Source organism: Cavia porcellus, unplaced genomic scaffold (genome assembly GCF_034190915.1).
Source record: "Cavia porcellus strain 051 isolate PalLab524CR breed Dunkin Hartley unplaced genomic scaffold, mCavPor4.1 scaffold_5, whole genome shotgun sequence".
NCBI lineage: Eukaryota > Metazoa > Chordata > Mammalia > Rodentia > Caviidae > Cavia > Cavia porcellus.
The window spans coordinates 14,714,581-14,728,116 of NW_026947488.1; the positions used below are offsets into that span (position 1 = coordinate 14,714,581).

At 49.4% G+C, this 13,536-nt stretch overlaps 1 protein-coding gene across 1 annotated transcript in view; it reads right to left on the bottom strand.

Moving 5' to 3' along the window:
• Nucleotides 1-13,536, bottom strand: part of Eya2 (EYA transcriptional coactivator and phosphatase 2) — a 206,820-nt gene that overhangs the window by 108,950 nt on the left and 84,334 nt on the right. The window contains exon 3 of the mRNA XM_013150388.3: nt 8,654-8,796. Coding sequence (XP_013005842.1) covers nt 8,654-8,756 — 103 coding nt within the window. The 5' untranslated portion in view covers nt 8,757-8,796. The remainder of the gene's footprint in view (nt 1-8,653; nt 8,797-13,536) is intronic.

A 13,536-nucleotide genomic window follows, 5' to 3' on the forward strand; every position in this document is an offset into this window, starting at 1 on the left:
CCCTCTCTCTGTTCATCTCATGGTGAGGGCCGTGCTATCTATCCAAAGACCTTACATCTGTGGTCAAAAATCAGCCTTCCGTTCAGCATGACCTTGCCGTGCTTATGCAATGCACAGGTACAAAATTCCATGAGCAAGGAAAAGGATTGTACTGAGGGAGAGCCTGATCCATCATTTTTACATGGTAGAAAATTCAAATAGCACAAAGATATAAAGAAAAGTGTATCTATCCATCTCTGGTCCAGAACCCAGCTTTCCTTTCTACAGGCAACCACTGTTACCAGCTCCTGTGTTCACCTGCACACAGGTTCCATGCTGAGACAGGTGAATGCATGTTATATGTGCATGTTCACATATATAAAAAAAAATATATATATATATAAAAGGGATCAGTCTATAAATACTGTTCTGCAATTTCCTTTTTATTTTTCACTGCTTCACAATAAGTGATAGTGATCATTCTCCATCAGACTATGAAGTTCTCTCTTATTTTGTATTTAAAGCCACATAGTATTTAATATCTATAAATATGCATATACAGAGATACAAATTCCCTATGTATATGTACCTGCATATAATACCTATTTGCTGCAGTTTAGTTTATATTTATCATATTCACATTTTTGTGTTCATGGACAAGTATATTTTCCAGGTAAATTCACAGAAGCTTGTGGCCTTGGTAAGGCTAACAGCCAGAGAATCTTAAATTTTTGTGTTTCAGTTGGTACCTGCCTGCTCCTCCATACTCTGTGTTAAACCACCGGCTTTCTTTGTTTATCCCCTAAGTATAACAGGGTATCTTGCTCTTGCTTACTTTTTCCCTTTGGGGTACTGGAGACTGACCCAGGGAGTGCTCAGGTCCAGTTTCAGTCTTCCCTTCCTTTTTTCTGTTTGGAGACAGGGTATCACTAAGCTGCCCAGGCTGGCCTTAAACTTTCAATCCCTTTGCATTAGCATCTGTGTTGCTAGGATAACAGGCACGAACCACCATAGCTAGCCGCTTAAATTTCATTTCATTTTCTAGTGCTGGGGGCGACTTGGTAATTGAGGTTTCCCTTCTCCTCATCCAATCTCCGTCGTAAAACACGAGATGGATTTTGAGAAGGGAGATCTAGGCTGGAGTCCTCAGTGTCTCGCTGGTTTGCTCAGTGACCTGGCCAGTTCTCCTACAAGCCCAGCTCGGATGTCTCTTTCCAAATGAAATGCAGGATAATTGAGGAATTAAAGGGAAAGGATGAACAGAGACAGCTCTGAGCAAAGCACTTGAGAAAACACACACATCCTTTGCATCCTCAGGGCTAATCTGTAACACAGGCAATTATTGTTTTAAAGACAGAACCCGAGGCTCAGAAAGTCAGCTCACTGGACTGGGTCCTTGAAACTGGCAGGCAGATGTGAAGTCAAGGGTCCTAATCTTAATGCCTCTCAGTAGTGTCTGTGAAAGGGTAGAGGACTCCAGTAACCATAATGACAACAGCCACAGACTGCATTTATATGGCACCTTCTTTTTCTGCACTGTGTCCTGGGGATGGTCAGGGATGCACCTGGTACTGTGTTTCCTTGTGTACCTGGAGTAAATCTGAGCTCCTGTGATGCCATTCAAGGCCCTATGGGGGCACTGCCCAGCTTTCCAACCTGACTGTCTTCTCTGCACGCCCTGATTACCCTTCACTCAAGCCAGGTGCTCAGTCTCTCCCATTAACTTTAGTGGCTGGAAGGAAATCCAAAGTTTGGAATATCATAGAGTATTCAGCCAGTCTCCTAATGATAAGCTCCAACTTGATTCTACAACCCCAAACAAAATAATATATCCCCTCTGGAAATGTTGGGAGAATCTCAGTTGGGTATGAGCAATATAATTGCTGCATCAAGAGTATGTTTATTTTTAGTTTCAAATACAAACTACAAGATTATCTTTGGGGGCTGGGGATTTAGCTCAGTGGCATAAGCACCTGCCTTGCAAGCAGGCAGTCATGAGTTCGATCCCTGGTACTGGTAAAAAAAAAAAAAAAAAAAAAAAAAAAAAAGTAAAAAAGATTATCTTTGGACTCAGGGCCTTTGCACATACCGTTACCTCTGCCTGGAATGAATATTTCCTCTTCATTATCAGGCTAATGCCTTCATACTCCCTGTTTCTCAGCTTAAAGTTGAACCCAGAAAGGCCAACTGCCTTCACAGCCCTTGGCTCTCTTCCTTCATGTCACTTGTCACAGCCTGTTTGTCTGACACTGGTTTCCTCCTCACACAGAGAGCTGCAGGAGGGCAGGGGCTGCATGTGTCTTGCCCTCTGTAATGCCCCTATACGTGTTTACTGGCAGGTTGTCAGTGACCCCCCGATATCTGATGACTGAATAAATATAAAAGACAATAAACGAAATTTTTCACCCTTCCTTTTAAGGTTGGATCATAAAATTCTAACCAAGGATAAAGGGGATAGAAGATGGTTGGAAAAAGAGGACATGAAGGGCTTTGTCCTGTAAGTCAGTGTGGCCCAGACTGTGATCCACAGATCTGTAACAAATTCATGATGGCAAAGGACAGACAGGGAGACAAAAGCCTGTGGAAAGTCTTGCAGCAACTTGATGGAGCTGTAACATCTATGGCCAGCAATATGGGCTTGTATTTTGTATGAATTTGAAATTCATTTTATTTTATTTTACTAATGTCATCAGTCCCTGATAGAATGAAAATTAAAAAGCAAAAACCAAACACCTGTCTTTCACAGAAGATGAGAATCATTGCCCTCGTGACTGAGTTTAAAGGTGACCTAGTGTTTGAGGTGTGGAGACACACTGGTCACAGGAGATCTCCTGCTCCCCCAGCATGTCTAATGAACCTCTTCACAGCAGTAACAATGAGGTGTTATGGTTTGTGTCTGGATGTCCCCCAAAGCCTCATACAGTCATGCGGGGCAGGGGTTGGGGCTGAATCTAGAGTTTGTGATTGGTTCATGCTCTAATGCTGGGATTAAGGGTATGAGTGCTACACCTGCCCTAGGGCAGGCAGCCTACACACAGTATAAGGGACAGAAAGAAGCTTGCTCTCCTCTCTTGCTGTTTTTGGTGTCTTGCATTTCAGGAACAGTTGCCCCTCTGCCAAGTGACAGTGTGTATTTTACAGAGGATGCCATCAACAGTGACCCATCAGGCACTCATTCATTCATTCATGTCCTATCTGCAATAGGCCAAAGATACAGATTCCTGGCAGTGGAGACACAGCACTGGTTGGAGCTCAGATTCCTGTGGAAGGAGACGGACCACGGCTGCACCTGCCTGCTTGGCTTTCCGGTGTCCTAGGACCATGAGACAATGCAGATACTTTCAAAAAAGGCAGCTCCACCTAACAACTACCTGCTGGCTTTAAGCAATAATGACCGAGACACACACAACCACAATAAATGCATAACGTAAAATTCTTTTAAAGTCGATTTGTGTGCACACCCCCAGCAATCCAGAGACCACTGTGCAGGTGACAGCTGCAAATGATCCGTCCGCCCTGCCTGCAGCTCTCCCCTCCCACAGCATCACCAAGCCCTTTGCTTCTCACAGTCCTGCTCTCTTTCTCCGTGTCTTCATAGGTACTGGTTATTTCATGCTCTTAAGCCTCAGAGGAACAGAGGGAAGAAGGAGAGGCCCTGCTCCCCACCCCTGCAACCATCTGGAAGCGAAATCATTGCCTTTGCAGAGCTTGTCTGAACAGCAGGCAGGTGCAAAAGGATTTTGAGGTAGATGGGGAAAGGCCAGGTGTGCCTGGAGTACGGACTTCTGGTCCATGGATTTCTACCCTCACCACTGGATGCCAACAGATCAGAGTTCTGTGTGGGCAGATCTCTGCTTCATTCAGAAGTTCAGATATGCACAGAAATAGCTGCAGTGTGAAAACAGCATAGGTGCCCATCAATAAACATGTCTGGGTAAAGAAAATGTGATATATATATATATATATATATATTAGAGTATTATACAACCATAAGGAAAAAAGAAATATTTTCATTTATAGCAAAGTTAGCTGGAACTGGGAGACATGATGTTAAGAGAAATAAAGAAAATACCTCATGGTCTCTGTCATATGTGAAAGCCAAAAAAAAGTTGGCCAGACAGTGATTTCTAGAGGTGGGGACAGCAAATAAAGGCTGGCTGGATTTCTTAGGGCACACTGTATACAATACTGAAATATCACACGGAACTCCATTATATGTCCACTTAATATATGCTAATAAAAATAAGATAGAAAAACATTCATAGACATTGTGGCAGAGTAAAACCCATGGCTGGAGTATTTTGCAGCTCCTCTCATCAAGGCCAGGCTTCTTTCCACGCCCCAGAGGCTGGGCTGGCCCGGGACTTGTGGGTCTGGTGGGAGAGCCTGAGACCTGAGGTTCTGGAGGGCAGGCCCTGCGAGCCCTGCAGCCTTACCTTCGCCCTCCTGGAGAGTGGGGTCCACAGTCTGTGAGAAGCTCAGGGGCCAGGCCCTGCTGACCTGCCAGCTGGACACAACTGCATGAGAGAGACAGGGCAACCCGCAGGAGGCCCACTCAGCCAACCCACAGCACCATGAAAAATAAGAAATCAGTGTTGCTTGTTACGCAGTACAGATAAGGGTTGTCTAGGAAATGGAAGTTGCTTGCAGTCTAGGTTTCTGACCTGGGAGTGTACAAAGGCGCTGACTCCAGCATCCTGTGTGATAGGAAACAGAACTCCCAGATCCTGAGTGACCATCTGAGAGAGAACGGGTAAATGGGTCATGCTTCAGGCAGTCACAGTAAGGGAATACTATATAGTAACCAACTGCAGCCAGTCACGGATTTCACTGGCAGAGTGTTGGGCAGAAAAAGCAAATTGCAAAAGGATGTCTGCTAAAAGACGTAATGCACGTGTAAAAAGTTGAAAGCACATTTAAAATATCCACATTAGGCATCAGCAAACTGCCGTCTAGAGGCTAATGTGATCTGCTGCTGTGTTTTGAAACAAAGATTTACTGAAACAGGACACGCCCACTCATATATGTGCCATCTATGGCTGCTTTCACATCATAGTGACAGAACCCAGCACTGGATCATCTACAAAGACAGGTACATCTGCTATCTGGTTCTATAAGGCAGAGTTTGCTGGTTCCATTCCACATGAAATGCAGGGGGACGATAAGACTCCAGTTCAGAGGCAAGAGGATCTTGGAGATAAACTGCCCATTTTTAAGTTGGGTGGTTGGTTTGTAGGTATTTGTAGTATTACTCTTTATTTTCTAGATGTCTTAAATATTGCACAATGAATTGAGAAAAAAAAATACTCCATACTCCTGACGGCCCTGTCTGTAGTTTACTCAATTATGTTATTTCCCTGCAGCTATTTAAACAATTGTAAGTAGTGTGATTTGCTAAGGAGCAAAGAAAAAACTTCTTGACAAGCTTCGGCAGGGTTGGCCCAGACAATGAGCAAACACTGCTTGCTCGGGCACGGGCATGTGCAGAGGGAAGCAGCTTTTCAGCCCCCCTGTTAGTATTCAGTGACATGGCCATTCTGGGTGTGTGGATGGCTGCCAACCTCTGCCCACAGGGCTGCTGTTCACTGAGCACTTCCGGTGGGCAGGGTCTTTTATGTAGATCAGGGCCCACAGTCAAATCTGTCCCCTGTCTGTTTGTGTAAATAAAGTTTTATTGGGACACATTAGCTGGCTGCTTTTATAACACAAAGGCAGAGCTGAATAGCTGTGATGGAGACCATATGGACTCCAAGGCAGAAACTAGTTACTACCTGGCCTTTTACAGAAAAGGCCAGACAATCTCTGACACAGATGACTTTATTTAATCCACACAATAAGCACAAGAAGACAGATTTAGGGAGGAAGCTGAAGGCCAGAAGGTGAGCTCATGGCCCAGTTCCCATCTCTAGTACTGGGACTCCAGACCACGTGCCCCTGTCACCTACCTTGTATCGTCTGGAAAGAGCCTCTCTGGAAGTAACCGAGACAGTAAAATAGCTTTGAACCAAATTAATTTCCATCTGATGCCATGTTTTGTCTGGGAACAGGGCTCGTTTTCTCATTTATGTGAAAAATAATACAGCTGCATTGTTCTTGGCTGTCAGCCAGGCGGGGCACCTTCATGTGATCATGTCACAAGTCTCCTAGCACAGACGGGAGAGAGAGCAGGCGAGATGCCCACACCTGTTGGCTCAGGTCTGTCACAGGTAATCCCCCAGGATTTAGGGAACGCATGTCTGGGCGGATGGGGGCTCCTCGACCCCGGGGCTGGGCTGCCTGGGTTTAACTCCCCTCTGCCACCGACCAGCTGGGTGACCTTGGGTGAGTTATTTGCCCTCTCGGAGCCTGTTTCTTTATCCTTCGAGGGAGGGTAACACTGTGACCTTGCTTGTAGGCTGAGCTGGGGATTAGAGGCATTAATGGACATAAAGCAAAGTGAGTGACAGGAAATCAATGAAGGTGACGGCTGTTAATGCCTGACACGATGCACGGACAGGGCCCGTCACTGCTGCCTCCAGCAGGGCTCCTGACCCTTCCTGCTGTCGTCTGCTCCCTGCCGCAGCCTTGCCCAAATTGCCCAGGATCCATCTGGGCTTCCTCAGTTTCCCTATGGGTCCCTCTTGTTCCCTCCATGCCACCCTGCCCACCACCTGTAGTCCCTGCACTCTCTGCTCACCAGCTGGCCAAAGGCTTCTACCCTCCCTGGAAAAAGCTCCCAGCTTCTCAGGGGCCTCTGAGGCTAGGCTACCTGGCCCACACGTCCCGCCTCACGCTCCAGCCGTGGCTGCTGGCTGCCCGGATTCTGCACAGGCAGTGAATCAGCTGCTCATTTAAAGGTTCCCTGGCCTTGGAAACTAAGTGACATCCTTCTTACCCTCTTTTATACCTCAGGAGCTTCTTGTCTTGCTTTATACCATGCTTCATGGTTTGAAATACAAAAATTTAAAAGTTTGCTTAATGTTTTTCTCCCTCAAGGGCAGGTTTGCACACTTGAATGCACTCCTGAGACAGGCAGAGAGTTGGAGGCAGTAACACGGGCTGGGTGGGGACCGTGGCCAGTGACGCTCAGTGGGAACAGCCCTTCTCAGGGCCACACACTCTTGATGTCAAGCTGTGGCCTGCCTGATCCCATTTAAAGATGATGGAAATGTGAATTGTTACATAAATATTTGTCATTTTGAAAGTGGCAATTACTTGTAATTTTTAAAAAGACACCCAAAGACCACACATCCCCTAGTCCAGTGTTTCAGCCTCTGCCCTACACTCTAAGCACCATGGAGACAGGGCCCATCTTGCACCATGGGCACTGAACACACATGACCCAGTGCTGAATGAGGGAGTGGATGGATGATGACTGAATGACAGGGCAGAGGTGGGGTGTTTAAGGAAAAGAAATACCAGGTTCAATCTCCACAGCAAAGCCACACCAGCCAGTTCAGAAGAGGAGAGGACCATGATTTTATAGGAGAGGAAACTGAGACCCAGCGTCCTCAGGGAGCTGAGTGTGGAAGGCAGGTCGGTCGCCCACCAACCTTACCTTTTCCTCCCCAGGACCAGGGTTCGGTTGGGCTGGACAGCCATTAGCACACTCTGGGGTTCTGCCTACCCTTCCTGCTCCCGGACCCCTCTCTCCCACATTCAGACCAGCTGTTCGTGCCCACCCTTGGAAGACACCGCGTTGAACCCGAGTTACATCTGCCAAACATGGCCATCTGGAGCAGCCCGTCTTCTCTGCATCAGGCATCCCTGTCAGAGAAATTCCTGGCCCATACACAAGTCCTGGGCAGAAAGGTTTCCCTGCTGTGGGCAGTGCAGCCCAGGAATGCTAGGCCCCTATTTATCACCTAAGTGCCTGGATTCAACTCTTCCCGAAGCCAGTGTCCTAAATGTCCAGCTATGTAGACAAGCTCCCTCGTTTCCTTCAGCTGACTAATGTCAGGGTGTTGTCAGTTACCACTAGGAAGTACTTACTACTAAGAGAAGGGAATAGCCTGTATAAAGCCAGAGGCAGGGCTCAGTTAGCAGATGAGCCAGGTTCACGCAGTCTTCAGTTCTCAACAGTAATGTCTTAACAGTCAAGGCAGGAGGTCTGTGGCTCTTGCCTCTCGGCCTCTGTTTTTCTTTCCCATCCTAGACCACCGCTGGGTCTCCTTCTGAGAGAACCACCTTCCCACCCACACCATCACCTCGTCTAGCTCTCCGCAGCACCAGTCATGCCAGTTGCCCCAGTGAGGGATTCTGTTGGGACTACAGGCCTCTAGGAGACGAAAGGACATAAAGCTTACAGGCACCAGATTTGGAGCTACACGGGGACCACTTCTATGGGAGTAAGGTCAACTCAGAGGAAAGCGAGTGAAACATTCTTTTGATGTCCTTTAGTATCTGGGTTCAGTCATAGCTGATATTAACTGTACCCCTAAATCAACCAGTATGTGTATCATAAATCCCTATTTTCCCTAAATCGGCTTGGTTTAAGTTCCCGATTCTTGCATTCAAAAGAGCCTTTGATATAATCTGGAATTTGAACTGTATTTATAGCATCTCTTTTTTTTTTTTTGTCTCCACTCCAAAATGAGCTGCGTTTACCGTCCTGCCTTTAACTGAGCAGCAGGACAGGACGCAGACCACGACGTTAGGGACTCACAGGGAGTGCAAGGGCCGGTCAGGTACTCACTGTAAGAAGGGATCCCATAGGCTTGCGCTGGAGGGGGGTAGGCCGCGTAGGGGCCGGCCTGCTGGACCCCTGCGCTGTACTGCGTCTGGCCGTAGGCTGCCATGGCTGCAGAAGGCGGGCTGGGCAGGACACGTGCGCAAGGTCTGCGTGCAAGGAGAGAAGAGGAAATCTTAGTTGAGCCCCAGCATCCCTCTCCCTAGATCTTGGTGTCAACGCTGCCATTTTTCCTCGGGTATTCAATTTTCCCAGGGCAGAGGCAACTTCTGTGCCATCGAATCTCATTTCCTCTTCCTGGGGACCCGGAAGATTGTTTCTTGTCTCCCCCCACCTCCCACATTCAGACTGGACCAAGGGGCAGAGTTCCACCCAATGGAGAGGGGGCAGACACGTAAGCCACGCCCAGGTGTGGCCAATGGAAGCGTCCACTCTAACTCTCTCCTTGCTTCTTTTGGTAGCAAAAAGAGAGAAAACATGCAGTGGCAAAATCCTGACGGGGAGCACTCTGGCTCCCAGCTGGCTTGTGGAGGAGAGATGCCCTGCAGTCCCACCCAGTGCACGGTGGACTTCCTGTGAGTCACAGAAACCTCTACTGTGTGCTGCCCCTGAGACTTCAGGGTTCATCGGTTCCTGTCACACCCTGGCTGCCCGTCCTAACTTAGACACCTTCCCCGTTTTAACAGGGCTGTCACGCAAGATATTTTGCTTTTAGCCAAGGGCGGGACACATGAACAAGATTATCTGATCAGGTTCTGTCCTGGGATGTGAATCCTAGGCTGAACAATTGATTCCAATAGTCACACTGTGAAGAGACCGTTTTCAGTCCCTTCCTGTTGCCTGGGTCCCAGAAGCTGGACTACTCCTAAGTTTTTCTCAAGGCCTGATTTTCTCATTTTCATTTATATTGTAAGTTATTCCAGATTGTTCCAAAAAGTCCTTATAGGCTGACATCAGCCAGAGTTGCTTCCACCCAAGGGCTACAGCTGGATTCTGTGGTCCAGGCTGAACAATAGTTTCTGTAAAGGGCCCGGCTTTCAGGGGTATGCACTAAGGCATTTCTAATCTAATGACCGCAAGGCTGGAAATTGGGTCCTATGACCCTGGTATGAGCACACCTCACGGGAGCCTCTTCAGAGCTCTCTGGATGGAAAGTTTCATAATTTCCATTTTAGAGATGAAAAGAGTCGAAGCTCAGAGACCTGAAGTCAGAGCCAGAAAGAAGTAAATCTAGGATTTAAGCTCCGGAGCCTACGCTTGGGAACGCTTGTGACCTTGTAGCCGTGTTACTTCTCACTTACGCCCTACAGGCAGATCCAGTCAGTGAGCCACTCTAACCCCAGGGTGGGGAGCTCTGACCACGGGTCATTGGGTGTGTGGATCCACAGATGTCATTTCTTTGTGCAGTATATTTATTTTTCTTCCTAATTTGAGTTTGTTACCGATATGTTAAAATCAGCAGGCTGTGTACACGTACACGTACACAGCCTCACACACGTACACACACTCACACTTCTCTACTTTCCCCCTCCTACGTACTCCTGTACACCTCCAGACTGCACATCACTCTCCATCTGCAACAGCCTGCTGTTTCTTCACTTAGTAATAAGAACAGCTAGCAATTCTCACGCGTGTCTGGTCCCAGGCCTGTCCTAATTAGTCCTTTATGTAGAGTGGATCTTTTGAGCCTCACAGTTCCGGCGGCCCATGGAGATCATTTCTATCCTTTCACCCACTTTGCAGATGAGAAAACAACACTCCTGAAGCACGCAGCTGTGGTAGACCGTGGACTCCGGCCACCTCCTAATTCCTCCACCACGCGACCTTTGCTGGACACCACAGCTGGGACCATCCGACTCCTCCGACTGACCTGTGAGCGCCAGTGAACTTCGAAGGGACACCGAAATCGGAGCCTGAGTCCATTTTGGTTCAATTACATCGCTGTAGTTAAAACTCGTTTGGCTCCAGATATTAAACACGGCAGGTTTGCTTGGCTGTGATGCCTCGTGGCAGGTGTAAGGTGAACCAAAAGCTTATGGAATTGTAAGCACATGTCTGCTCACTCTGTTTTCTTTTTGACTCTACTGCTGTGATGAAGGATTATTTGGGGGACTGCTGCAAAATGCATATGAATCTCATTTAAGCTGGAGATGCCAGAACCAATCCTGGAGGGCGGTTCATCAGTCAATATCCTGGCTCTGCGGGGTGCCTGGGGCTTCCTGCTGCTCCGAGAATTGTACTTGAAAACGTTCCCGAGTCACACCCTGCCCTCAGAAGAGGAGCAGAAGGTAGAAATCTGAGATGATCAATTCCTGCTTCCCATCAAAGCCAAGTCAAGCGACTCTGGATTAAAGAGGGGTGGAAGTTAAAAGCCAGAGAGAGGATGGTGGGGCTCTCTAACCCCGAGGCCTTTTTAGGGTCAGAGATTTCACTGTCCTTGGTTGCTTGCTACCCTCACTCCCAAACACTGGAGGCCGGCCAAGCAAATGTCTTCCTCACAGCAGCTCCTCCATGCAGGCAGGCAGGCAGGCAGGGGGATTCTAGGATGCCAAGGAGCACTGCATCTGCCTTGAAGGTGGCACCGAGGGGGCGGGGCTTAGCTGGGCCTGCAGAGTGAGCCCCGGCCAGCACTGGGCTCCTGTGGACCTGCGGCGTCCAGGAACTGTCCCTCCACCATCCCAGGGTGAAGGCTGAGTCTCCCTCACCCCTGTGCCCCAGGGTGGTCCCAAGGAGTGCTAGGCGACCCGGAGCACGAAGAACAGAAAAAGGAGGGACAGTGAGAGCAGGAGGGAGGGACAGCCACGGAGAGAAAGAAGAGAGGGCAGGAAGGAGGAGGAAGGAGGAGAGGGAGGGCAGAGGAGGTGGGAGGAAAGGACTGAGCTCCAGTCCAGGGAAGGAGGAGGAACTGAACAGCGCGTCCCATCCTAGGCAGCTTTTCCATGTTTTCACTCATTTTAGGGGACAGGTAGCTGGCCTGTCCCTTCCCCAGAGGTGAGACCAAGGCCAGCAGGTGGACTCATGGCTTGGAGGGCCTCAGAGGGAGGCACCAGTGAGGAGACTCCAGCTGGCCCTCTCTCCATCTCTACCTTCAAAGGGGAAAGGGACAGGGGACCAGGCGAGCACACTCACCTGGCAGAGAGCTGGGGCACACTCACATCTGGTGATGCCTGGGGCAGGGGGCAAAGAACACTGGGAAGAGTTCAGCCATCAAGGCTTTGTGCTGCAGAGGTTGCGACTTTGCACAGTGGCTTAGGCCGGTAGGGACTTCCAAGGGTCCACCACAGTTTATCTGACTGCCCACACTGTAGCACCTTCCCTCCAGAGGGGGTCAGAACTCTTTCGGGGCGTCCTTCATCCCTGGGAAGTCGATGAAGGACGGCATATAAAGAATCTATAGCACTTCCAACATCAGGGTGAATTCCACAGCCCTACCCATTGTCAGATGGAGAAACTGAGGCCAAAGAGGCACAAAGAATGTGCTTGAACCAGATCACTTGACTACACAGCACCACAGCTGGGGCCTGGCCAAGCGTGTGCCACGTCTCCTCCTGGATTGAACCACTGTCTTCTCTGCCTCAAAGCCAGCCCCAACAACCCTGGGATGACCCTGCACATCCACATCCCTCTTCTGATGATGCCACCTTGACGCTTCTCCCTCCCCACTGCCAGCCCATGGATGTCAGGTAGGGCTGGCTCCAGCACTTCCAGGGAAGGCACTGTTGGGTCATCTCCTAGGCTCCACCCAGGTGGAGGGTGAGGCCTGAGTTTCTGATGGAAGAGTCTTCCACAGTATCTGACTCAAGTGGGAGGTGCCATGCAGGTGAGAAGTGACAGGAATTACCCGGGCTCTCTACCACCATCCGGTTCACTGGGGAATATTTCTGTGCTACATTACCTTCAAAAACCCATCTCTGTCTCCGTGTCCTCACTGCAGTCTGGACAACTCCAGACAATGTGCCTGCTGATGGATGCCATGTGTACACCCACCTGCCAATTCCCACTCCCTGTCCTGAGGGCAGTGGCGGGGGGGTCCCTGGTGCCCCCAGCCCTGAGTGCCGCGCCTCTCTCAGCCCGAGTGGAGACTCAGTTGGCCACCTTGCATCCCCAGCCCCTCTTCCCAGCTCTGAAACTTTGTGGTGCATCTAGATCTCAGGCCTCAGTGTCCCCTGAGCGCTGGCAGTAAGAACCCTCATCTCACAAGCATGTGTGAGGATTAAAAGAGGCAGGTGATGATGATGATGAAATCCATTATTTACCTGCTGCTTGCTGTGTGCCAAGCTCCCTTCTAAAACTTCACTTGGATTAATTATTTTAATCCCCATAATCACACTACTCAGGAGGAAAAGCAGGCAGCCCAGAGTTCATGTAACTCACCCAGGGCCACACAGGTCAAAAGGGGCAGATGTGTGACCTGAACCCAGGTGGCCCAGCACTGGATCTGCCTGCCTGTGCCGCGACACAGGGCGGACAAGGACAGTCATCATCGTGACAGCGGTGACTCCTTCCGGGCTGGTTCTGTGCCAGGCCCTGGATTAGCGGCTTAGACACGTGACCCGACTGGTCCTCTCGGGTGGGTCACACGGTGGGCAGCAGCCCTGAGGCTCGAGAGGCTGCACACCTTACTCAAGTCCCACGGAAAGGGAGCTGGGACTCGAACACTTGAACCCAAGGGCTGTGTGAGTCTGGGGTCCAAACGTATGGCACCTCCCCACCCTCAGCCCCCACCCACATCCCCAGCTGAGTCAGATTCTGCTGAGTCCTGAGCCACTGGGGTGGAGGTGGGGCTGGTCTTAAAATTCACTTACAGCATTACAACTAGAGTTCAAAAACAGAGAAATGACTTCGTTTCAGCGGGGAGGGGTACAGTGATTAAAATCCAAGGCTTTCAC